Source organism: Malassezia globosa (genome assembly GCF_000181695.2).
Source record: "Malassezia globosa CBS 7966 chromosome Unknown mgl_sf_4.1, whole genome shotgun sequence".
NCBI lineage: Eukaryota > Fungi > Basidiomycota > Malasseziomycetes > Malasseziales > Malasseziaceae > Malassezia > Malassezia globosa.
The window spans coordinates 74,273-99,165 of record NW_001849869.1 but is presented as its reverse complement, the minus strand read 5'-3'; the positions used below and the strand labels follow the sequence as shown (position 1 = coordinate 99,165).

The 24,893-nt window shown below is 57.2% G+C and overlaps 13 protein-coding genes across 13 annotated transcripts; 8 read left to right on the top strand and 5 right to left on the bottom strand.

Moving 5' to 3' along the window:
- Positions 1-364: 364 nt before the first annotated feature.
- Positions 365-1,369, top strand: MGL_1784 (uncharacterized protein; the record flags this gene model as incomplete). Its single annotated transcript, XM_001730733.1, has 1 exon — positions 365-1,369. The coding sequence occupies one exon, from the start codon at positions 365-367 to the stop codon at positions 1,367-1,369; it is 1,005 nt and encodes a 334-aa protein (XP_001730785.1).
- Positions 1,370-2,615: 1,246 nt separating this feature from the next.
- MGL_1783 (uncharacterized protein) lies at positions 2,616-4,217 on the top strand (the record flags this gene model as incomplete). The annotated part of the gene is made up of 1 exon (XM_001730732.1): positions 2,616-4,217. One exon carries the CDS (start codon positions 2,616-2,618, stop codon positions 4,215-4,217), a length of 1,602 nt encoding a protein of 533 aa, XP_001730784.1.
- A 1,197-nt stretch (positions 4,218-5,414) lies between these two features.
- On the top strand, positions 5,415-6,434 carry MGL_1782 (uncharacterized protein; the record flags this gene model as incomplete). The annotated part of the gene is made up of 1 exon (XM_001730731.1): positions 5,415-6,434. One exon carries the CDS (start codon positions 5,415-5,417, stop codon positions 6,432-6,434), a length of 1,020 nt encoding a protein of 339 aa, XP_001730783.1.
- A 652-nt stretch (positions 6,435-7,086) lies between these two features.
- MGL_1781 (uncharacterized protein) lies at positions 7,087-7,452 on the bottom strand (the record flags this gene model as incomplete). Its single annotated transcript, XM_001730730.1, has 1 exon — positions 7,087-7,452. One exon carries the CDS (start codon positions 7,450-7,452, stop codon positions 7,087-7,089), a length of 366 nt encoding a protein of 121 aa, XP_001730782.1.
- A 590-nt stretch (positions 7,453-8,042) lies between these two features.
- On the bottom strand, positions 8,043-9,836 carry MGL_1780 (uncharacterized protein; the record flags this gene model as incomplete). The annotated part of the gene is made up of 1 exon (XM_001730729.1): positions 8,043-9,836. One exon carries the CDS (start codon positions 9,834-9,836, stop codon positions 8,043-8,045), a length of 1,794 nt encoding a protein of 597 aa, XP_001730781.1.
- A 344-nt stretch (positions 9,837-10,180) lies between these two features.
- Positions 10,181-11,272, bottom strand: MGL_1779 (uncharacterized protein; the record flags this gene model as incomplete). Its single annotated transcript, XM_001730728.1, has 1 exon — positions 10,181-11,272. The coding sequence occupies one exon, from the start codon at positions 11,270-11,272 to the stop codon at positions 10,181-10,183; it is 1,092 nt and encodes a 363-aa protein (XP_001730780.1).
- Positions 11,273-11,895: 623 nt separating this feature from the next.
- MGL_1778 (uncharacterized protein) lies at positions 11,896-13,950 on the top strand (the record flags this gene model as incomplete). Its single annotated transcript, XM_001730727.1, has 1 exon — positions 11,896-13,950. The coding sequence occupies one exon, from the start codon at positions 11,896-11,898 to the stop codon at positions 13,948-13,950; it is 2,055 nt and encodes a 684-aa protein (XP_001730779.1).
- Positions 13,951-14,810: 860 nt separating this feature from the next.
- On the top strand, positions 14,811-15,170 carry MGL_1777 (uncharacterized protein; the record flags this gene model as incomplete). The annotated part of the gene is made up of 1 exon (XM_001730726.1): positions 14,811-15,170. The coding sequence occupies one exon, from the start codon at positions 14,811-14,813 to the stop codon at positions 15,168-15,170; it is 360 nt and encodes a 119-aa protein (XP_001730778.1).
- Positions 15,171-15,586: 416 nt separating this feature from the next.
- Positions 15,587-17,125, top strand: MGL_1776 (uncharacterized protein; the record flags this gene model as incomplete). Its single annotated transcript, XM_001730725.1, has 1 exon — positions 15,587-17,125. The coding sequence occupies one exon, from the start codon at positions 15,587-15,589 to the stop codon at positions 17,123-17,125; it is 1,539 nt and encodes a 512-aa protein (XP_001730777.1).
- Positions 17,126-17,881: 756 nt separating this feature from the next.
- Positions 17,882-19,422, bottom strand: MGL_1775 (uncharacterized protein; the record flags this gene model as incomplete). The annotated part of the gene is made up of 3 exons (XM_001730724.1): positions 17,882-18,373; positions 18,449-18,556; positions 18,604-19,422. 3 exons carry the CDS (start codon positions 19,420-19,422, stop codon positions 17,882-17,884), a joined length of 1,419 nt encoding a protein of 472 aa, XP_001730776.1.
- Positions 19,423-19,795: 373 nt separating this feature from the next.
- MGL_1774 (uncharacterized protein) lies at positions 19,796-21,952 on the top strand (the record flags this gene model as incomplete). Its single annotated transcript, XM_001730723.1, has 1 exon — positions 19,796-21,952. The coding sequence occupies one exon, from the start codon at positions 19,796-19,798 to the stop codon at positions 21,950-21,952; it is 2,157 nt and encodes a 718-aa protein (XP_001730775.1).
- A 284-nt stretch (positions 21,953-22,236) lies between these two features.
- MGL_1773 (uncharacterized protein) lies at positions 22,237-23,742 on the top strand (the record flags this gene model as incomplete). The annotated part of the gene is made up of 1 exon (XM_001730722.1): positions 22,237-23,742. One exon carries the CDS (start codon positions 22,237-22,239, stop codon positions 23,740-23,742), a length of 1,506 nt encoding a protein of 501 aa, XP_001730774.1.
- A 33-nt stretch (positions 23,743-23,775) lies between these two features.
- On the bottom strand, positions 23,776-24,606 carry MGL_1772 (uncharacterized protein; the record flags this gene model as incomplete). Its single annotated transcript, XM_001730721.1, has 1 exon — positions 23,776-24,606. The coding sequence occupies one exon, from the start codon at positions 24,604-24,606 to the stop codon at positions 23,776-23,778; it is 831 nt and encodes a 276-aa protein (XP_001730773.1).
- Positions 24,607-24,893: the final 287 nt, after the last annotated feature.

The following is a 24,893-nucleotide window of genomic DNA, read 5'->3' as shown; positions in this document are numbered from 1 at the left end:
TGTGTGTGTGTGAAAAGGGATGTCACTACCCGCGTTCGTTCAGAGGGAGGGGGCAGACGTGTACAAAGTTCTGGATGCCAGTGATCAGGGATGGGGGCTGGCCGTGTTGAGAACCAAAGAACCGACGTGCTGGATGGACACGAGAAATTGGGCCGAATTTAGCGACACATCGCTAGGCAGAAGGACACTGGTGGAGGGGGGTGAGGTAGGTGTATTGGTTGACTGGGCAAAAGTGGCGGAATCGACGTGAAATAAGGGATTGGGCGGACGAAGCGTCGTGGGAGGAAGAGGGAGCGGCGTGAATCTTGGAGCAGATCACCCAGCTGTATAAGGTGACGTGATGGCGATAAGGTGCAATCAACCGATGCACGTTCTTCGTGCAAGCACACAGTACGCACGGGGAAGCACGCAGCTGCCGCATGTATCTGCTGGAGGAAGACGGCTCAGCACGTCGGTCGTGCGCATGGAGGGCAAAGAAGAGCGTACGACGCACTTTGGGTTCCAGACTGTTGACACGGCACTGAAAGAAGGACTTGTGGGTGGCGTGTTTTCCTCTGTCGCGTCATCATACGACATGATGAATGATGCCATGTCTATGGGCATCCACAGGCTGTGGAAGAACCGGTTCGTCGACATGCTTGATCCACGCGGAGGAATCCGGTGCCTGGACGTAGCAGGAGGCACAGGCGACATTGCGCTGCGGCTTCTGGATCACGCACGGACGAAGCATCTGGACCGTGAGGTGCAGGTGACGATTCTCGACATCAATGCGAGCATGTTGATCGAGGGCCAGAAACGCGTGAAGGAAAGCATGTACTGGAACACGCCGCAGGTGCGATTTCAGCTCGGCAATGCAGAGGCATTGGACCAAGTGATGCCGGTGCCGGAGCGAAAGAACCCGCCAGCGAGCACGCGACGGAATCCGATTTTGCCGCCGCTCGTGAGTGAGCCGATCGCGAGTGAGTCTCTTGACTTGTATACGATTGCGTTTGGGATCCGGAACTGCACACACATTGATCGGGTGATTGCCGAGGCGTTCCGTGTGCTGAAGCCGGGTGGTATCTTTGCATGCCTCGAGTTTGGCAAGGTATCTGTGCCGCTGCTGGCGCAGCTGTACCGGCAATACTCGTTCCATGTGATTCCTCCGCTCGGTGAACTGCTTGTGGGCGATCGCGACTCGTACCAGTATCTGGTGGAATCGATTGAGCGGTTCCCGACACAGGCCGAGTTTGCACGCATGGTCGCTGAGGCTGGGTTCTTGCTCCCAGGCACAGCTGCGTCGTCGTCGATGGGCCTGCCGCGCCTGGTGGGCGGCGGCGCATGGGAGGATCTGACATGTGGTGTTGCTACTATTTGGACAGGTACGTGAGAGTTCGCGCCGAGACGCAACGACACTAACTTGCCGCAGGGTACGTGTTACGTCGACCAGGTGGTGATGGGGGTGGGGAGGGGCGCAATGGCGAAAGCGATGATGTCACCGACGTTCATCGCCCAGCTATGTATTTTGCTGGCCACCAAGACCTGAGTGATGCATGAATAACTAACCAACCCAGTATCAAACCGTTTGCCTAGGTTTAGTGTGGAATACGTTCACATCGAATGAACGTCTTGCTCGGATCGTGGGGTAGAATGCAAAAGAAGCCCATAGACTGCATAGTCTGGAATAGTTCACGCGCTGGGATGGTAGGGACCGTGTCAGAAGGTATGCGATGATGCATACGTACATTCGAGCGAGATCTTTGCACACTGTTCTTGTCCATTAGGGAGCACGCGGCACAGCTTCGACGATGGTACACCACGCTCACTGTCAACTTGTTAGCACAGAGATGAGGCGACGGAGAAGAACAAACAACCAAGTACTCACCCGTCTAATGTGAATGTCGAACTTTTGCCACCCCGACTTTCGGCATCCTGCGCAATGAGGCGGCGCACTTCGTCATGCTCTGGCTTATTGAGTCTTTGCACGAGGTTGGAGCTCTCCATCGACCTGTTGGGTATAAGCAACACAACACGTAGGCAATGTGCCCCCACACGTACATGCTGGGCTTTCCACTAGATCAACAAAATATAAAAAAAGACCGATGGAGGCGCTCGTGTCCGACGACGCCACGCTTCGCTCTCCCTGACAGATCAGAGAGCACTGTTATCGGAAGGGGGGTGGCCGTTCTTGCATCGCCCCAGCCTTGTCGATGCACTTACATAAGCCATGCTGAACAGGCGCCGAATGGGTCGGCGCCGCGATGGACGGGCCACGCGCGAATCATGTAGCGTAGACCCTAGTTCGTTCGTGGCTTGGCCTGCCTCTCTGCACGGACCGGGGAATTTTTGCATTGCGTACGCGTGTGACACGCGACGCGTCAGCTGCGCAGGGCGGGGGGCGATGACGGGCGTACATCCTCGACTCGCGGGGCACACAGCACACGACAAGCGCGCCCCAACGAAGTACGAGAGAGGAGTGAGTGTATACAAGGGCCTATCGTAGTGAGTGAGTTGGGAGGAGTGGTGGAGCGGACTGACATTCCAGGCAAAAAAGAAAAATCAAGCGCCCAAAGAGAGAGAGAGAGAGAGAGAGAGAGAGAGAGAGAGAGAGAGTTGAGCGAGACGGCTTGAACGTGATGAGTATGCCAACGGGACTTCGGGTCCAGCTGGCTTCGTTCAATGCGAACCAGATGTTCGATGGCACGGGCGTGCCGGATATGCGGGAATGGCTTGTTCCCACAGTGAACGAGAGCCGGCGAAGCGGATACATGACGACGGACGAGGGCCGCGAACTGACTGCCATGTCGCTTGGTCCACGCGAAGCGCCTGATATCTATGCAGTAGCATTCCAGGAGTTTGCGCCACTGCACAAGGCACTGTCCGGCACAGTGTCGCAAGCGCGAACGCAGGCCGACCTGGCGATCCGTCGATCTGTGCGTCATCACCAATCGATTGTGCGGGATGACAAGATGTACGATCCTCTTGAGCTCGGAGGCGGGCCAGAGAACTATGCCAAAATAGCCGACATCAACCATGCGGGACTCGTGTTGTTTGTATATGCGCGCGAACGAGCGCCGCAGCGTGCTCATGGCACACAGATCAGTGCAGCGCACCGGGTGAAGGAGGTGCGTGCCTCGTTCGTCGGCACCGGGCTCGGCATGGTCATGGGCAACAAGGGCGCGGTGGGCGCACGAGTTGTGCTGGCGTCAGCGGTGCCTGGAGGACGGGACGAGGTCCTTACGTTTGTAGGCGCGCATCTCGCTGCGCATGACCACAACGTGGCACGCCGGAATGCCGAATGGCGCTCTATTTGTGAGCGGATGGTGTTTGATTTGATGAGTGTGCAGCTGCTGCCGGTGTTACAGGAGCCGCCGAGTCTCGCTGGCGATGACGGCGACGAGAAGCACGGTGGGAACGGCTACGGAAACGGCGACGGAAACGGCCATGGCGGCGGTCGTGGTGTTCATGTCGCGTCAGTGCCGACGATGCGTGGATGCGCTCCTGAGATGCAGAGCAATGCCGACGCAGCCGACGATAACGAGTACTCGCTCTACGATACGCACCATCTGTTTGTCATGGGCGACTTGAATTATCGCGTAGCGACAGGCGTCGACGGCGTGTCGCCCCGGGGACAGCGAACCGTGCCTGGCAAGTACCCGCCCATCACCAAGAGCGATGTGCATGAGGTGGCGCGGTCATTCCAGTCGGACCGGTGGGCGTCGCTCGTGCCGTACGACCAGCTCCTGTTGGAAAGGTATGCGCCGACGCCACGCACGCTTCATGGACTCCATGTGCCAGACATGGCGCAGTATGGGATTCCGCCGACGTACAAGTACAAGGCACGCGGTGAGATGGAGCAGCTGAGCAAGAAGCGCCTGCCTGGGTGGCCGGATCGCTTGCTGTGGGGCACGAGTGATGCGTCGTATGCCGCCAGCGGCACGCTGCGGTGTGAGCTGTACCGGAGTCTGATGCGGTACACGAGCTCCGACCACAAGCCAATCACGGCGATCGTGCAGCTGCCGCATCATCTGCATCCGCTCTCGGACTTTCTGCCCGTGCCGTACGCGCTGCATCCCAACTGGCGCACATGGCGCTTGGTCGGCGTCGTGCTGGACCGGCTCGTTGGGTATGCGTGGTCGTGCTTGCTCTTGCTCGGCCATGGACATCTGTACGTGGCCGTCGCGGAGCTGCTTCTTCTTACAACAGTAGGCTGGTACTATGTACAGGGTCGTTGGTAGTCGATAGATCTATCACGTCGTCCGACTCTGGCGGTGGTTGTGGTTGCGACTCGTCAGCGACGCGCATCGCAAAGTCGTACGTGTCGCCGTGCTCGTCTGGCGCATACAACATGTGGTACCAGGAGCGCATCGCCTGTAGACAACGTGTATCGTGCGCATGGATTTCCGTCGCGACGAGAGAGGCAGCGGCGGCCGTGTGAGCGTCGGACGATGTGTCTTGGCGTGAGGCATCGTCCGCCGTGGAGTCAGGAGGGTGTGCCTTGTGCGACTGGTCATACTCGGCGATCCGAGCCGCCTCCATCGTGGCGATGTCCATCTCCGGCACAGTACTGAGCAGGGAACCGAGCCAGTTGAGCTTGGCATCGGGGATTGGCTGGCACGGATGCACGGCCAAGGCCGGGAGCTGACTTTGCGGATCTTTGTCTTCGATAGGCGGCCAAGCGCCTTGGTTGTCGCGAGTCAGCAGGGTATCCATTCTGGTGGTGTCCTCGCCAAACAGGTTGGCGTCCTGCGCCTCGTTCTCGAAGAACGAGTGGAGCGTCGCGAGCTGCGACGTCAGAAAGTGGGGTGTGGCTGACTGCAAAGCGGCGGCGATCGAAAACGTGTGCGAGAGCAGGTTCGCATAGTGGGTTTGCACGGACGGCCAGTCTTCGATGCCGGGTGTATGGAGTGTTTGTTCGCGCAATAGAGCAATGGAGTTGCGCAGAGAATCGTACCGCTGATACAACGTCATGAGGTGCGAGATCGGCGGCGTCGCCGACTTGAGCGTCAAGTCGGTCCGTGCTCGTGATGACAGCTTGGTCGCTGGCATTTGGTTGAGCAGCGTAATGTGAGTACTCGCGTGATCAACTACCCAACCACACACACACACACACACAAAGTCTACGACGATCCAAGTGCCGACCTTGTGTGTATGAAGGGATGTGGAGAATCCCATCACATCGTTCGGTCGCGGCGGCAGCGGCGGCAGCGGCAATGTCAGGTCCCTATCACACACCCTGCCCCTCCATGGGTCCAAGGTTCAGCGGCCACATCAGCGTATAGTGGAGGAGGGGTGGGGGACCAACAAGGACAGGGGCCAAAGAATCGCCAACAACTCACCCACCCCATGCTTCCTCGCACGCATCAACAACAACCACGCGTCGCAACAACTCATTGCTCCAGGTCGTAGCGGAGGGAGGCGAGGCGCCGAGGACGATGAGCGACGCAGATGGCATTGATCTCGTGCAGGAGCATCATGAGCGCAGTGCGCACGTGGACGAGAGTCTTGGACGGTATTCCGCATACACGATGCGGCTTAAGACGCTCGTGACGTCAGTGTCTCGGTACATTGCGTACACGTCGGACGTCGGCGAGGCATTTCGGCCTCTGACGCGGCCGATCGTCGTGACAAGTGCATATGCCATCAGTTGGGCGTACATTTTCACAGACGTGGGATGGACATGCTGGCAGGCTGCGAAGCTCCAAGACCGCGACTCTCCCACGCTGGCTTCTGACATTGCGTGGATCGCTGCGCGTCGCGGCGCATTCCAGTCACTTGCATCGCTAGTCCTGCCGGCCGTCACGATCCACAGCGTCGTCAAGCACTCAGCGCACCTATTTGCCAAGTTCAAGTCGTCGCGCGTGCGAGTCGCCGGACCGACGGCCGCTGGCCTCCTTGTTGTGCCGCTCTTGCCGATCGTCTTTGACGACCCTGTCGAGACGGTCGTTGAGCGTGTGTTTGATGCGCTCGAGTACCGCCTCGCTGCATACAGGGGCGATGTACATGCACGCATGTCACTTGAAAAGGGCAGCTTACTGCATGGCTACCACATACCCGCGGCTGACGAGTCCCATGAACATGGTGTAGACCCGTCCCTTGCAGCGCAACTTGCGATTCTTGGCGTCGGCGTTGACTTGGTGCATGTGCCGCGCATGCGACAGCTCGTCGCCCGGCATGCACGCCGAGTGCATGCCCTTTCCTTCGAGCCACTCGCTGCTGCGGCGCCGTCCTGGATGCGAGCGTCTCGCACTCCCACCGACGATGGGCCTTTGGCGTCGACGTCTTCGTCCGACACTGTATCTGCATCTCTCTCGTTGCGCATGGCTGCACAGCATTTCGCGCGCCGCACTCTTTCTCAAAAGGAATGGGACTCGTTTGTCAGCGCACCGTGTCTCACGCACGACGAGCGCCTGCGGTTCCTCGCTACTCGGTACGCAGGCCACTGCAGGCACTGACCACATCGGCTCTACAGGTGGGCATGCAAGGAAGCTGCTTTCAAGGCCACCTACCCCCACATCTACCTGTACGCGAAGGATCTGTCGCTGCTTCGCGACACCGGCAGGAAGCCATCGCTTGTCCTCACGCGGGAGCGGGCGTATCGAGATGCAGATGGGTTCTGTGCGATCGCACTCGCGAATGCTCTGCGATTCCACACGAGTGTGTCGCATGATGGCGACTATGTTGTAGCCTCCGTTGTCGCCGAGACACATGTGTGATGGGGGACGTGGATGAGCTCGCCCCAGCCAAGCCCAGCCAGCGAGACGTTGTCTTTGGGGCGTGGGGTCCTAGTCTATCGCAGATGGTACCCATGCTGCACACATGCGCAGTGCATCTGCAACCATTGGCCATTGGCCACGGCAAGGGCAAGGGCAAGGGCAAGGGCAAGAGGAACGGCAGTGGCACCGACGCCGTCACCGACGTCGTCACCTATGCAGTGGCGATTACCGCCAGCACTAGGACGACCAGCACCAGCACCAGCACCAGCACCACCACAAGGCATGCCCTTTTCTATTCACATCCAAGCGTTGCCTCATGTACAATTTTACCATAGAAAGGTCTACATACACTTAAGCAGCAAACTTGCTAATGGCGGCCTGGATTTATGCGTCAGTCCTGTCCGTGCCGGTGCGGCGCTGTCTCTTCCCACAACCACGCTCGCGTGCTTTGTATACATACCTGGAGCTTCGATGGGTCAGCGCCAACGACCGTCTCGACCTTTTCGCCGTTCTTGAAAAAGACAAAGCTGGGCATAGCACGGATACCGACCTCCGACGAGATCTGGCTCTGCTCATCGACATCGACCTTGTAGAAGCCGATCTTCTCGCCAGCAGGCGTCTCGGAGATCTTCTCAAAGATCGGGCCGATCATCTTGCAGGGACCACACCATGTAGCCCAAAAGTCGATCACAACGACCTTGTCACCGCCGGTCACCTGCTTGAACTGGTCGTAGGAGGAAATCACTTGCACACCCATCCTAGCTAATGTATTGTGTGTCTCAATGTAGAGAAGTGAAGGAGCAGCTGGTAGCTGCTTCGGTTCCCCCGCTTTTATGTGTATTCGAGCTCCGGGCGGGTGACTAAGCATGGCGGGATCGGTCGTCTTCTTTGCCACAGAGTGCTTGTCTCCACAATGCCCATGCCCCACGGCTTACAGTGGCGGTGTGTGCATGTGCTCCGTGGAGAAGCAAGTAGCGGCGACATCGGGCGTTTCGCTGGTCGCGAAGCGCCGTGATGCTTCGATGGAAAATTCTATAGGCCTGGCCCTGCGCTGCACATATGACTCACACTTATTTCCTGAGCTTGACGTGGCAGAAACGTGCATCTTGACTGCGCGGTCGCTTGGGTGCAAACTGCTATGTGATGGGCTTGCCGTGCGACGCTAAAGACAGGCTGTCGACAGAACAGGCAGATGTAGAGACGGTGTAGCTAAAGCATGAAAGCATGTATGAGTGACAACGTAAAAAAAAAAAAAAACTATGTNGAAAGTGAAGGAAGAAATAAAGAATGCAGATCATCGATGAGGAGTTGCAGAAACGAGAACAAAAAGAAACATGAGAATGGCCATCAAGAGACGCAGGATGCATTGCGCTCGACGACCCATGCTGGCGGCGACGGCACATACGGAATGGTGCCGAGGCCAAGCGCACAGCCGATTTTCTGCCAGATCGTCGATACAGGGTGCGACTGTCCTTTGGCAAGACCCGTAAACGCAAAGTCCTTCCACACAGGGAACCAGCAGCGCAGGGCGAACTTCCACTGCCAGTCAGGGTACACGGCCGACACGCGGCCCGACTTGGGATCACGGTACCAGGAGTCACATGTACTAAACACGGTCGACTCCATCTTGGTGTCGATCCAGTTTCGCTCGAGGAGCTCAGCGTCCAGCTTCACGTCAAACGTCGGGACTGGCGCACCAGCAGCTTTGTATGGCGTACCAGGCACATGAGCCACGGCCTCATGGCTGGGTGCGGGCGACGTCAGTACGTGTGCCGCCACGCTCATCAACAGCTCCTGCTCACGCTCGGACGTATAGATGATCGACATGTGGCCGGTGCCTGCATTGGGGCCGATCAGCATCGCCATGTTGGGGAAGCCAGCGAGGAACGATGTGCGGTACGCGAGTCGCGAACCGAACCCGTACCTGTCATAGTGTTCCTGTTGCGTCATAGTGGCACCACGGACTTGCAGTGGCGCACCTGCTGCCTTGACAGAGAATCCATTGCTCATGACAATGACGTCGGCGGGAATGCGACGGCCGTCAGCGGTCACCACAGCGTCAGGCTCGATGCGCACAAGTTGGGTAGTTTCAAGATCCACATTCTCCCAGTTCAGACATGGCAGATACGCGTTGTCGAGAATGCGGCGGCGGCAAGCCACCATGAGCTCATTGTTGCTGGGGATCAGCTGCTCATGGTACTTTTCCGGGGCCGTGCGAGTGACGTAGTCGCGACAGACCCTTTCCCATTCCTCACGTTTCTCCTGGCCCCTCTTGGAGCCTGTGGCCATGCAGAAATCCGACTCTAGCATATACCATATATAGGCGCGCAGCAGCCACATGAGCCATGGCACGTTCGTCAACAGCCAGCGGAACCAGTCCGTCTTTGCAAACGCAGCATCTGGCAATGGCGCGTACCAATGCTTGGAGCGCACAAATTGCGTCACATGCTTTGCTTCTTTGGCCACTTCAGGGACAATCTGCGTGGCTGAGCATCCGTTGCCGACGACGATCACATGCTTGTTTTTCAGGTCGACAGAATGATCCCAGCTAGCTGAGTGGAACAACGCACCTTGGAACGACTCGTGCCCCGGGATGTCACACTTGTTTGGTTCCGACAAGCCGCCGACCGCCTGGATCATGAGCTTGCACACGTAGTGAGTGTGCTTTCGAGGTGCGCACGGGTTCTTGGGATCGAACGTGGCAGAGAGAATGTGCCAGAGATGCGTTGCGTCGTCATAGCGCGCCTCGAGCGCCACAGTATGAAAGCGGAACAGGTGCCCGATACCGTACTCGGCTACCACCGTGCGCACGTACTCACGGATCTCGGGCTGTCGAGGGAAGAGGCCACTCCAGTCGCTCTTCTGGCGAAAACTCAGGCTGTACAGCGGTGCAGGAATGTCACAAGCACAGCCTGGATACGTATTGGCCTCCCATGTCCCGGCTGGACCCTCGAGACGCTCGAGGATCGCCATGTCAGGCACTTTCTGGTACTTGTTCTTGAGCTTGCAGGCAATGCTAACGCCACTCAGGCCACCGCCAATGCACACACAGTCATGGTACTCCGTGGGGATGTCCGACAGGTTGACGGGGTCGTTCACTAGTTGGACACCTGGAGGAGCCTTGGTAGGGTATCCTTCCATGGCTCGCAAACCGTGCGATGATCCACTCCGAGGGTAGGTGAGAGGGGAGAGGGTAGACCTGGCTCCTCAGAGTCCGATTCGATCTCTTGTCGTACTTGTTTGATCGGATCGGGTTTCGATCGATCGATTTCACGCTGCTTGTCTAGCTCGTAGCCGGCCGGAATTGTTCTTTCGGCTGCAGGCTGCTGGTCCTGTGGAGCACCGCACACCACAGAAGCCCTTCTTTCCTCTTCGTAGGCGGCTGTGGGGAGGATGGAAATCTACCCATTCCCCTCCTCCTCTTGAGACAGGTGGGAAGAACGAGGAACATGGATCAAAAAAAAAAAAAAAAATACAAAACTTGGCTAATCAAAGACTATTTTCGTGCCTTGCGGTTTGGCCGTTTGTTGGGCCTCTTTGGCTCGTTGCTTGGCTTCCCAACTGGGATGGACAGCCGGTGGGACGTGGTGTGAGTGGGCAGAGCTAGCTGCTCGCGCGGCTTGCATCCCTGGTTGCGATTCATCTTTCGTTCGGGTTCGTTCCTCTCGCTTGGCACGCGCGTGCGACGGAGTTGACACCAGGTCATGGTGGGTGGTGCGTGTATCACGTCGGGACTCGACTTCGCGCACCGAGTCTCTCGGTGTGCGCTTCGTAGCTTTGCGTGGTTCTTTTTCACGTAGCTTCAGGTGATTTGCATGGCGGCCGTACTTTTTCTCCCAGATCGCTCGGCGCTCTCGCTGGCCCCGACGGTTCTTGCGTTGCGACTTGGCTGGTCCCTTGCCGCCTGTATCTGCATAGTCAGCCTCGGCGTCACTCCAGTCATCGCCATCCGCAGCGGGGATAAACCCTGTGTTGAGACTAGGAAGAAAAGCATCTTGGTGGTCTGTCTCAATGTCGTCGTCGCCATCATCATCAGAGTCACGCGGCCGCTTCTTCCGCGCATGGTCCTGCGAATCACTGTCCGAGTCACTTTCTGTGTCGCTGCCTGAAGCTACCATGGCGTCTAGATTGGCTCGGTCCCATGTCATGTCCGTGTTCCCCATTCCATCGTCGCTCTCGTACTCGTCTGCAGCAGCAGCAGCACCAGTTTCACTACGTGTCTTTGTGCTCCTGGGTCGAGATGACAAAGTGGCACTGACGGACCTGGGCGTCTCTTTCGCCTTGGTCTCGTGCTTGGATGTCTCCTCAGGGGCATGGGCATGTGCTTTCGAGTCAGACTTGGGTGTGGGATCATTAGAATGTGCAGTGTCCAAAGACGCTGGTATGTCTGAAGCTGGCATGATCAGGGGTATCAAAGAGCGGATGCATGCAGCCAGCTCAGCAGCGAGGACTTTGGAGCTCAGCACCTGGTGCGCGACACGTTCGTGAGTCTTGTCGTGGGACACTTCCAGAGACTCGAGAGAGATGGCATCGATACGGGCTTCTCTCGCAAAGGGAAGAAGTGGGAAACGCTCCATACTTGCTTCCGTGCCAGACTGACTTGCCTTTGGGAGGAGTTTGCTTTTCACAAGCTTCGAGGAAAGTGCACGCAGTGACAAGGAATGCGTGTCGAGTGATTTGAGGTGTGTGAGATCCTGCTCAAGCTCCGCACGTTCAGAGCCTTCGCTCTGCTTCAGACGGCGCACATGTCGTTGCAGCTCGTGTTGCTTGGCTTTTTTCGTCGCTGATTGTGCGACTTTGATCGTATGATGCTATGACACATGAGTCATTTGTCCCCGCCGTACGTACGAATTTGGCCCGGACGCGTTTCTCGTCCACAGCTGTGTGATTCGACGAAGTGGACGCAGATGAACCACTCTCTGTCGAATTCATGTTTCTTGTGCGTGCCGCGAACGTCCGCACGGCAGCCAACAACAACCACCGTTCACACGCTCTGCCTGTTCTCCAACGTGCACGGTTGGCGTTTGAGTATGTCGCTCGTGCATAAAAATGGGCGGACGGCGAAATTTGGTTAGAAAACAAAAAAAATTTTTTATGTGGATGGCACACACACGTGACGCTGAAAATTTTGCTCCTCACTGGCAGCGACGCCAAGCCAGTGTGTGATGGATCGATCGATCCACCGAACTTTCTAGCCACGATGGCGCGGATCAAGAAGAGAGGCGAGTCCGGCGCGGCGAAGAACTATATCACACGGAACCAGTCGCTCAAGAAGCTGCAGATCACACTCGCCGAGTTCCGGAGGCTGTGTATTCTCAAGGGGATCTTTCCTCGGCAGCCTCGGCATGTGAAGCGAGCGAACAAGGGGTCGACAGCGCCGACGACGTTTTACTATACGAAGGACATTGCGTACTTGCAGCACGAGCCGGTGTTGCAGGCATTCCGCGACCACAAGGCATTTGCAAAGAAGGTGAATCGAGCGATTGCACGTCGGGAATGGCATGCAGCGAAGAACCTCGATGAGAATCGGCCCAAGTACCGCCTTGACCACATTATCAAGGAACGGTACCCGACGTTTGTCGACTCACTGCGTGATCTAGATGATGCACTTTCTACGCTCTTCTTGTTCGCCAATATTCCGTCGCAAAAGAGCATGGCGCCCGAGATCACCGCACACTGTGCGCGACTGTGTGCCGAGTGGCAGCTGTATGTGATGCGCACGCACTGCCTTAGCAAGGTGTTTCTGAGCATCAAGGGCATCTACTTCCAGGCGGTCGTGCACGGGCAGGAAATTACGTGGCTCGTGCCATACATGTTCACGCAAACGATTCCTACGGATGTCGACTTCCGTGTCATGATGACGTTCTTGGAATTGTACCAGACGCTGATGGGCTTTGTCCTGTTCAAGCTGTACACGGATGAGAATCTTGTGTACCCGCCGAAACTGGACGAGAGCCTCGACAATCAAGGTGCTGGCTTTGGCTCGCTTATGCTGATGGCAGCGGACGCGGATGTCCTTACTGGCAAACATAGTCTGCGGCCCATGGACGATGCAGCAGCGGCAGAAGCAAGCTCAAATGCCATTACACGCAAGGATGGAAAGAAGCTCTCGACGCGGGATGTAAAGCGCCAGATTGCGCAGCTCACGCGCTCGGAAGACAAGGCAGAGCACGAACCTGAAGACGACGAATCGATGCCCGCTCTTGATGCGACGATGCAGGATCAGGACAGCGATGAGGAGGCAGATGACGAGGCTGGTGCCGCTGATGCTTTCGTCGCTCATGCGTCCAAGACCCAAGGCGCAGGCGCCGACCAACTGACGACGCTGAGGGATCTGCAAAAACAGGCAGGAGAGGATCCACTGCCGATGCTGTTCAGCCGGTATGTGTTTTATATATCGCGGGAAGTACCGCGAACTGTGTTTGAGTTTATCCTGCGCTCGTTCGGTGCGTCGCCGAGCAATGTCGGTTGGGATCCTGTTGCTGGAGCTGGGAGTCAGGTGGCAGTTGATGATGAGCGCGTCACGCATCATATTCTTGACCGGCCAGTCGATGGCATGTCGTTAGACCATGCTGGCCATCGTGTGTACATCCAGCCGCAGTGGGTCGTTGATTGCGTGAATGCGCGTCAGATCCTGCCGACGGATCCGTATCGCCCGGGCCAGACGCTTCCGCCGCATCTCAGTCCATTCGTGGACGACCGCGAAGTGGCACGGAAGGGCGGCTATGTGCCTGAGGAAGCGAGAGAGAAGCTCGGCTTGGAAGCCGAGTATGTGGGCGGAGCTGACGAGGATGAGGACGAAGACGAAGACGAGGATGAGGATGAGGACAAAGCTGGCAGCGGACGTGGCGATGATAAGAACGTGGCCGCGAGAGAGCAGGATGCCGTGGAGAAACACGACAAGACGCCAGCACGACCAGCACTCGAAGCACTCCTGGCTGATCCCACGGGGGCGGGTCTGCTTGAAGCAGCTGAGCTCGAGGCTGAAGCAACGGGTGGCGAGGATGCTCTGCTTGACTTGCGCGCGAAGCACGCAGCATCACTCAAGTCGCACAAAAAGAAGAAGCGGACGTCGACGACGCAATCGCCACAGCTATCAGAAGAAGCTGAGGCGCGTGACATGGCCAAGACGCTGCTATCGAACAAGCAGCGCAAGCTCTACACACGAATGGGCCAGGCTACAGGAAAGAAGAAGGAGGAAAAGATGCGCTTGGAGGCCAAGAAGCGCGCTTTGTCAAAGAACAAGAAGCCATAGAGAGCTGCCACCACGGACAGTATGTCTCTCTCGCTGTAGTATGTATGTACGTAGAACCCAAGGCGTATGTGGTGCGGTCCCACAGGCACGAAGCTGGGCGGATCGAAGAAAGGGAGTGATCGGGGCCGCCAGATCGGGTCGGCGTCGCTGACTGGCCAAGCGGGTGGGTGGATGGATGTAGCAAACGATGTACATGCACCGATTTGTCAGCGAGATGTTCCTAACGCAAGGACATCTCACCCGTGGAGATCAACGGCTGGCTGTCGAACGACGCGCGACGAGTGAGTGTCAGGTTCGTGACGTGCAGCGAGCTTGCAACGATGCCGCAGAGCCAAGCGCCTGAGCCGAACGAGACGCTGTACATTCAGAATCTGAATGAAAGTGTGACCGTGCCCGGTACGTATATGCAAGAGGGGAGTGAAGGAATAAAAAAAAACAGCGTTTCTCGCGCTCGCAACTCCCCCGCGTTCAGACATCTAACGTTGCGCGCGATAGTGATGAAGCAGTCGTTAGAAGCCCTCTTTTCGAACTATGGACCAGTCCTGTCCGTCGTTGCACATCGTAACCTGCGCATGCGTGGACAAGCATTTGTGAGTTTCCAAGACGTTTCCACGTCGTCCAAAGCTCTGCAGGAAGTAAATGGGTTTCCGTTGTATGGGAAGAGCATGGTACGTTGAGGCTGAACGAAAAGGTAACATGCGTAGCGCATATCCTATGCACGGACCAAGTCCGACAGTGTGGTGGAATACCAGGGCGGCGCACCAGGCTCGAATGAAGCGGCATCGGCGCTTCAAGAGCACAAGTCAGCACGCCTCGCACATAAACCCACACAGAGGCGACGAAACGTAATTCGGCAGCGCATGTGGGAGCGGAAAAAGGCACAACAAGAGGCTATGGCACGAGGCGAAGTGCCAAGTGTACTACCAACCAAGCGCTCATCCACGGCTCGCACACAAGCGAACCAGCTGCCAGACGAGTATGTGCCGCCGAACCGGATTCTCTTTTTGCAGCAAATGCCCGCAACTGTGACGCACGAAGAGCTGACACGGATCTTTGGTCACCTGCCCAATCTATACCAAGTGCGTACGATCCCTGGCCGCACCGATATTGCGTTCGTCGAGTTTCACGATATTCCTTCCAGTGTCGCCGCACGCGAGGCTACGAATGGCTATGCATTCCCCACAGGCGAGCATCTCAAAGTGTCATTCGCTCGTGCATAGTGTGCGGCATACGGGCATCTTTGGTCATGGGCATCCCACACGCTTCGTCTTGTTCGTCATCGAGGTCATCATTATCATCGTTATCATCATCATCATCATCATCATCATACCCAAGGCTTCCGTCCTGTCTCCTACGTTTTCACCACAAGGCGTGCTGGCCTAACGGTCGCAGGTACTGCCACGTGGCACCAATGCACTGGTAGGTAGATAGTGTTGCTGTTGGTGGAGTTGGGTGGGAGAGCGGAGGGGGCCTGTGCGAGATGTGGATGGGGAGGGCGGCCACCTCGTTCATAGGCTTCAATCGCTTTCTGGTTGGCTGCTCCGGGACATCCCGGCTACGCCTGCATTTCCCACATTGGCGTCGATTGACAGTGCGTCGTTTCTTTCTACTCTAATCCACCTCCATCCCCAGCATCATGATTGTTGCTCGTTCTGTCGTTCATGCCATGCCAAAGAGCGCAGCTCTTCGCATGCCAGCGCGCATGGTCGGCTCGATGCGCATGCCGGTGCGTGCACTGTCGACGACGCGTGCTGTCGCAGAGGGAAGCAACGGCTCATTCCGCACGGAGCGTGATACGTTTGGTGACTTGCAGGTGCCATCAGACCGGTACTGGGGTGCTCAGACGCAGCGCTCCTCGATGAACTTCAAGATTGGCGGTAAGATGGAACGCATGCCAGAGCCGATCATCTCGGCCTTTGGTGTGCTGAAGAAGGCTGCTGCCACAGTGAACAAGCAGTACGGCCTGGACCCCAAGATTGCCGATGCGATTTGTGCGGCGGCCGACGAGGTCATCTCGGGCAAGCTGCATGACCACTTCCCGCTCGTCGTCTTCCAGACGGGCTCTGGTACGCAGTCGAACATGAATGTGAACGAGGTCATTTCCAACCGTGCCATTGAGATGCTCGGTGGCGAACTCGGCTCGAAGAAGCCCGTGCACCCGAACGACCACGTGAACCGCAGTCAGAGTAGCAACGACACATTCCCAACGGCCATGCACATTGCGTCCGTGCTGGAGATCACAAAGGAGCTCCTGCCTGCCCTGCGCCATCTGCACAAGGCGCTCAGGGCGAAGGAGGATGAGTTTGCTGATATCATCAAGATCGGCCGCACGCATCTGCAGGATGCGACGCCCCTGACACTTGGCCAGGAGTTCAGCGGCTACGTGCAGCAAGTGTCGAACTCGATTGTTCGCGTGCAGGACGTGCTGCCGCGTCTCCGCAAGCTTGCGCAGGGCGGTACGGCCGTCGGCACGGGTTTGAACACGTTCAAGGGCTTTGACGTGAGGGTCGCAGCTGAGATTTCACAGATCACAGGTGAGACATTTGAGACGGCGCCCAACAAGTTCGAGGCGCTTGCCTCGCACGATGCCATGGTCGAGGCGTCGGGCGCGATGAACACGGTGGCCGTGTCGCTCATGAAAATTGCCAACGACATTCGGTACCTCGGCTCGGGTCCACGCTGTGGTCTTGGTGAGCTGGCGCTGCCTGAGAACGAGCCTGGCTCGTCGATCATGCCGGGCAAGGTGAACCCGACGCAGTGTGAGGCTCTGACGATGGTCGCCGCGCAGGTCATGGGCAACCATGTGGCCGTGACGGTCGGTGGCTCGTACGGCCAGTTTGAGCTGAACGTCTTCAAGCCTGTGATTGCAAAGAACCTGCTCTCGAGCATTCGTCTGCTCGCTGACGGCGCGAACTCGTTCACGGACCACTGTGTCGTGGGCATCCAGGCGAACAAGAAGCGCATTGATCAGCTGCTGAACGAGTCGCTTATGCTTGCGACAGCCTTGAACTCGCGTGTCGGCTACGACAACGTCGCCAAGGCGGCGAAGAAGGCGCACCACGAGGGCCTCACGCTCAAGGAGTCGACTGTGGGTCTTGGCCTCTTGACAGCGGAAGAGTTTGACGAGCAAGTGCGTCCTGAGCTCATGATCGGACCGAACGACCCGCCGAAGTAATGGAGGAGTAGCCACATGTCGTGTATAGAGGTGACGGAAGAGCGAGAAAGAGAGAGAGACAGAGAGAGGGAGTGAGCAAGCTGGAGAGTCTCGAGCTTTCGACGTAGATGACCCCAAGTAGGTTGGTGACCAGCGAAGAACAATAGCAGTCAACGGCTGGCGTGCAGGCGTCGCTATGGACAGAAGCGTGCGTCAGAGGATAAGCTGAGTGGCTATGGAATAGCGTTTGGTACGGGATACCTCATAGCGAATGTGATGCTCTGGTAGTGTGGTGGTCTGCTCTTGCATCAGGGCAAGGCGTTCATCCTGGGTTCGCTTGTATGCTTGCGAGTCGCATCGCCAAATCCATGCTGTCCTAACGAAGGGTGCCATTGTGGTCAAGAGCGCATTGTGCGTAGGAAAGAGGACAGGACGGGGGCATATGGGCATAGGGGGCGGCAGGCAGCAGAGAGCCCGCGGTCAGCGGCTTTGAGACGAGCGTCCTTATCACAACCGTATGAGCGGTCCAGCTGTGCTCTTTGCAGGTGCTGGTTACTTAGGTCATAATCGAGTTGATCCGTTGGCCAAGTAGCAACACTCACAGGTATCATGGCACCTCGGGAGACATCGAAGAACGAGGCATAGTGTTCTGTTATACACAGGCGGCATGAAAAAAAAAACGGAGTGAAAAAAGGAAGTCGACATCGATAGACAACCACCCATGGAGCATATGCATAGAATGATGCAGTGGATATCGATGTGTTTATAGTCGCTGAGCTACGTTGAGCCCAGCCTAGCGTCCAAGCCGCGCTTCCATGGCACATGGCCTTGAATGGCGATAACAATGGCGAGGACTCCGGTCACGACTGCCGCACCCAAGATCATACCAAGCACAATGAGACTTTGTTTCTTCGAGTCCGAAGAGTCCTGTACCGCACCGTGTGAACCGGTCTCGGTCGTTGCGAGAGAGAGAGCCGATCCAAAGAGGTCTTCGAGTCCACTAGCCATGCGTCCACCACCAAAGCGCTGGGGTCCCATCTCGATCGTCGGGATGTCCATGGGCTCAACGTCCATCGCCTCAGTATCAGGCACTTTGGTGTGTTCAAGGAGCGAGTCAAGTGGCGCCTGTGGGCATCGATCGTCACTGAGAGACATGGCAGCGAGGGGATCCTTTCGAGTATCGCCATGTTGTGTTGGCACATCATGCGAAACCAAGCTAATGGGCGCTTCCGTCGTGACGTGCCGAACATGATATGCATAACAAAGAGCCTGTCGTTGGTAAGTCATGTTGCGGTGGAGGAGAGAGAGAGAGAGAGAGAGAGAGAGAAAGCGACGATCACGTACGATGACTTGCGTCCCACTGGATGCCCAGGCCAAGAATGCACAAGAGTTTGTGCGCATGGTGCCGACATATTGAGCGATGCGCGCGAGCCAAACACTGATATTTACAAGCTGCATAAGCGGACATGTGTGAGTCGAGAGGTGCGAGTGATACGTACTGTCCAGCGCCATGTTCCATGTGAGTACATCCGCACATCGCGTGCACGATACAGCTGTGCGCGGAGCCAGCAAGGGTCATACGGTCCTGGTGGAAGACATGAGAGAGCTGCGACCATCAGGTCATTCGTACATAAGGGTATACAGAGGCCTAGTGAGTGGGCAAGAAACCACCAACTCTGTTCGCAGCGCCAGCGCCACACGCCACGGGGAGTATATACAGGAGTGGCGGGCACATGGCGTCTGACGAGCCATTCATCGAGAGATGCGCGTTGGATTTGCTGATCCTTTGCTTGAATAATGGACTTGGCACGCGCGCTGCATGTGGCACAGACCATTGGATACCGTTCTTCCAATGAGCGCTTGTAGGAGGGAAAGGCTCGCATGCGCTCATCGTCAGCCACAGAGTCTTGACTGCCATTGCCATTGCCATCGTCATCAGGCAAGTAGCTAGCAAGCAAGTTGGTAACAAGGGTCTGGTTAGCCAGGCATTTCCGGCAAAATACCGGCTCATCGGCGTTCATGCTCGTTGTCCTGGTAGGCGTCGTCGCAAGCTGGCTCCGATTCACCGAGGCATCCCACATCGGCCGCTCATACAGGTCCATAATGTGCCCTTGAGCATCTGTATGGTTCCAAGACTCACACGCGGAGCAGAACCAGCGTGCACGAGTGCCTGACGACAAGCGTACGGGGCTTGATGTTTGGGCAACGCGTGCCGTGCAAGCATCGCCATACGGCGGCACGAGAATCGACTTGGTCCCGCAGAAATGACACGTTGCTTCAGCTGTCTTTCCTCTGCGCCAGTTCCATGCGCGGCGCATGATACAACTGCCCCAGTGTGAATGGACAGGCCCCAAGCGTGATCGGACCTGATGTGTGTGACTCTAAGCGAGCGTAAGTGTGGAGGAGAGCGGCGTCTGTGAGAGGGACGCGCGTCGCAACGCCCGATCGTGAGGGCGATTGCCTGCGAGCGTAAAAATCAAGTGTCTGTGCCAATCATAGGAAAGTGCGCGTGTGTTGATTTGCGGAGCGCAGCGAGTCAGTCAGGGAGGAGTGTGTCCTATAGTGCATGCATGCATGCAATTTTCTTTTCGTGCTTCTCGACCTCATCAGGTGGCGCCAAGGCAAGCCAGCACTTGACTGTATTGGATAGGAACGTCCATTCGTCCCGCACTTCCACAGTTCTTTTGCACCATGCATCGTTCGTTTGTGTGGCGTGTGGCGGCTCATGTGCCAGCCACATGGCGTCCACGAAAAGTCGCACGTCTCGAGCATGCAGCAGAGATGAGTGAAGCTCTTGGGTCAGCGAGTCCTGCTGACACGTCGCTTCGGTATGCCTTTCTGCGACACTCGGATGACACGAGTGCATCTTCAGCGACACAGCGCATGTCGCCGGCTGCTCGGCTGGGCAGTAGCAAGGTCGACGGGAATGCGATTGTGTCGCTGCCTGAAGGGCTGCGCACGAAGCTCGAGGCTCTCGTGCTTGCAAGCAACAAGGACCAGCTGCGCCGTGACGCAATGCATGTATCGGCGCTGGATCGTGCGCATCATGACAAGACGGGACTCCTGCCTAGGCATTCACAGCACTTTGTCCATGCACTTCCGCGACAGCGCGCTGTGCCTCTGTACGTAGCCACGCACTTCGCGGCACGCTATGCCATCCTTGTGCGCGTGTTCGATGAGGCTCGGCGGCGACTCTTCTCGGACCGACCAGATGGTTGGCGCCCATCACGGCTCGTGGACTTTTCTTCGCACACATCCGAGGCACTCTGGGCGTGTGCACATGTGTTTGGTCCGGAGGCATTGCATGAGTATGTGGCAGAAGCGCGATCTGGCACGATGCTCAAGGCGCATGTCGATTTGCAAGATGACGACTGTTGGAAACACATGCGAACGACGTTCCGCGTTCGGGGCGATAAGCCGCATGTATACAGGGATGTGCCGCTTGCGTCCGTACAAGATTCGTCCTTGACGCACCCGCCAACAACGCAGCCCATGTCTGGCACCACGATCGGTGTCCATGCGTTTGGGCTCAGCTCTTTATCATCAGATGTCGCGAGAGAACGGGACGTATTGCGTACGTGGAAAAGCGATGCCGATGTGCTTGTTTTCATTGAAGATGCGACGCCACGGGGATTTGCCTGCATTGCCGCAGCGCGCTCGCAGCTCCTTGAGCTGGGGCGTCGCTCGCCAGACAGGACATGCCATGTCGTTGCACCCTGTCCACATGACCAAGCGTGCCCGTTGCTTCACGCGTCGTCGTCGGACATGCCTCGAAGGACGAAGGGCATCGAAGTTTGTTCGTACGCGCAAATGTATCAGGTGCCGCCATTCATGCGTGCGACATTGCGGCTCCTTCGTGGCGATGCTGTGTCGCAGTACTGCTACCTCATAGTGCAGCGAGGTCCGCGTCCATCGTTAGCGTCAGCTACGCATACATGGGCGCACGCCATGCCGAAACACCTTGCGCGCTCTACGCAAGATGGTGTAGAAGCGCTCCTTCAGTCCGCACGGACCGGCGTGCTGGATCAGATCCGTGGAGGAAGCCAACAGCGAGTTGTGGTGTCTGTGGACAGGGACGAGCACGAGATCGATGGGGACCATCAGCATCATACACAGCAGAGCGGAACGGATATCGATGCATGTACGTCCGCGTTAACGTCCATGGGTGTGGATGAACGTCGTGTGATGCAGACAGATGCATATGCATGGCCACGGCTCATCCGACCGCCGCTGAAAAAGGGCGGTCATGTCACGATGGACGCATGCTGTGCAACTGGGGATATACGGCGCTTCACCATGCCGAAATCCGCTGGGCGCCAGGCGTACCAGGATGCACGAAAAGCACTCCACGGCGAACTGTATGCGCACATGCAGGATGGGAGCCGTGCGACTGTTAGTATTCGAGCGCCGTTTAGCCGGCGGGCGACGGCAGCAGCAAAGACTCGGCGCAGATCCGAGAGGGCGCGCATCCCGCGCACAACTCAGATGCCATGGCGGTGCCCAGGGAAGCCGAGACAACGAACGACGCACCACAGCCGCCAGTCGCTGATGCCGCCGACGTCAAGAGTCCTGCCGAGCAAGCGTTTTCGGAGCACATGTATTTGGGTCCGGATGCACAATACGAGTCACGCACAACAGGTCGCGTATCGAAGCGCGTCTCGAGTCGTGCGCCGAAACGACGCCGAGCTATCATGGCGTCCCTTGACGACGAGGCACGGTCAACACGCAAGCAGAGTCGGACAGATCTGGAGGAGGCATTGCGTCTGTGGAGTCACGAGTCCAACACATGAAGCTCTATATACAAGATACCATGACCAGGAGGCACGGCTGCGGGCTCCTATTCTATAGTTGGCTAATGTACATTGTGACCATGGGTGCGTTGCGTTGTGTGCGAGTTCGAGGAACCCCGGTCTTTTTTTTTTTTTTTTTCATCACGCATGTCTCTGGCACTCTTGTGTATCTGAATGTGCTTTGACACCGACGAGGATTCCATGTTCCTGTCCTGCATCGATTCGGCGCTGGGTAGCAAGCACCAAGGCAGACCACGCCCCACCACCCGCACGACGTTTTAAGGCAGGGCCTCCACACATGTCCGACGGTCTCGTCACGCCACCGTGGAACTCGTAGAAGCGATGGCCGACCTGCCTGTGTCGTTGCCAGAGACAGAGCAGGGCAACACACGCGGGCAAGTGATTGTGCCGCCGCGCGTAGGAGAGCGCACGGCTCGTCGGCAAACGGTGCTGGACGAAGAAACATACACGCGCGGTCTCTCGCAGATCATTCAGCGAGACTTTTTCCCTGACCTACCACGATTACGTGCACAGAATGCGTACTTGCATGCACTGGAAGAAGGCGATGTCGGCTCGATCGAGTCGTGTGCACGAGCACTCGTCCGTGAGGAAGCTCGTGCTGGCGTACTCGAAGACATGACAAGGCGTGGCGAGGCTGGCAACACACTCACCCCTGTGGCAATGGGTGGCGATGCCACGCCCATGTCAGATACTGGCTTTTCTGATCTGGATCTCGATCTGACTGAGCCAGGCCATTCGGCCACTAGCACACCTTTTGCCGATGCAGGTGCGGACGGCTCGACCGACGGCTCGATGCCATGGCCATCACATGGCAAAAAGCGACGGTTTCCACTTTTACTCATGAGCATGGACGAATACCAAACTCGTTATACGACAGAGGACAATGCATCTTTCGCGCAGCTGATGGATCTAGATCGCAAACGGCGGCGCGACAAGTACCAGTGGGCGTATGACGCCGCGCATGTTGAACAAGCCAAGCGTGTTGCTCGGATCGACTCTGCTCGCTCTGAAGCTGAGCAGGGTCGACAACTTGCGATGCCGGAGCGCTTGCTGATAGATGCGCCAGCATCGGCACGAGTGAGCCATGCAGGTACTCCCAGCAGAGCTGTGTCAAATTCGGCAGCCTCGTCCGTGTCAGCGACATCGACTACATCGGACTCTGTCTCCATGATGCCACCGCCGCCACCGCCAAGTCGAAAGCGTATCGAGGCACGCACGTCGTCATCATCGTCGTCACAGAACGCAGCTCCGCGTGTACTGCATGCAAATACCCGGCTGCCTGCGCAAGAGGCGAGCGAGACATCTGAGCCTTCGACACCCAGCAGCAGCGTATTGGATCGGGCGATGAATGCGTCCAGCACACCCCGAATTCATGGCTACAACTTTGTTAGCGCTACATCGACTCCGCGGGCCGAGCACATGAGTGAACGGCGCCTTGAGCAGCTGATGACATGGGGTCAACTAGCCGCGACGCCCCGTAGACTCGACACGCCAGAGCCACCGACGCCAAGCTCCGTCATGACAGATGTGACGCCTCTTGCGAGTCAAACGCCAAGCCAAACGCCAAGCCGAACACCTTCGCACATGCCATCGGCGACGCCTAGACGGTCCTCAGGTGCTGCGCCTCGTACACCGTCGACTCGGCGCTTGCATGATTTAAGCCCAGCGGCCCGATCACTTCTGCATCGAACGAGCCGGAGTGCCTCTTCGCTGTATCGGATGCCATCGTCCACAGCAGCGTCATCAGCATCGACGGCTACGCCGTCCAGCAGCCGAGGCACACCCCGCTGGACTCCGACACCTAGTCCAGTAACGCGCCGGTTCTAACTGCTATGTATCCACCATATATCCCATTACCGTCTAGATACCCCATACCATAGCTTTTCCATCCCATGCGGCTGTAGCGAGATGCGCCCCGTTAGGACTTGTGCGTGTGCAGGCGATACGCGCGCCGTGACCTGACAAGACGCTGACACGTTCGCCACGCAGTGTGTCCCAGACGATGATCTTGTTCGACTCATACCCACTAAACAAGAGCCGACCCGACTTGGAGAACGACACGGACGTCGCCGGTGAAGAGACGTCAGCGCCCATCTCCAATGCCATGAGATCACGATCGGCACGCATATCGAATAAGCGGCACGTCGAATCATCCGAGGCGGAGCCAATCGCATAGCCGTCAGGGAACATATCGACAGCATTGATGTCGGTCTGATGTGATGAAAAGGTCTGCACTGCACCGGTCGTGCGCTTGTCCCACACATGGAGACGCGCATCTGAGCCACCTGAGACGAACACGTTCGGGTCTGTCGGCGACGTCGCGAGACATAGCACATCGCCACGATGGGCCTCCATGATGGACAAACACCGCTCTGTTTGAACGTCCCAATGCACGACGGATCCATCGCCGGACGCTGTAAGGATCTCCTTGTCACGGTGCAGAAACTTGCACGCACTAATGTAGCCAGAATGCTGTATGAGCGAGTGCGATACAGGTACATCCATTGGGCTCGTCCGCGCTGCTAGATTGTATATGGTGCAAGTATTATCGAGGCCGCCAGATGCCACGTACTGGCCTGATGGCGAGTATGCGCAGCACATAACCCACGAGACTGGCAGCGTGATGGCCTGGACCTTGTAGCCCTGCTGAGCATTCCACACAAGCAAGTGGCCATCATGTGAGGCTGTCATAACGTGGCGCGAGTCTGGCGACCAGTCGAGAGCGACGACTTTGGGCGACTGGCACTTGAGCACGGCACGCTTCCGAAGCGATAGGTGCTTGATGGGGGTTACGCTGGACGCGCACGCACGCACTGCTGCATTAGTACACAAACACACACACATATATACACATGCCATGATTTGTTAGTGACACGCACGAGAAGTATCATTGAGCGTCTGTGCTCGCTTGGCAATGTCGCGCTTCAATGCATTGGATTCGTAAAGCTGTGTATCAACAGCCTCTTGCAATGCAGCTG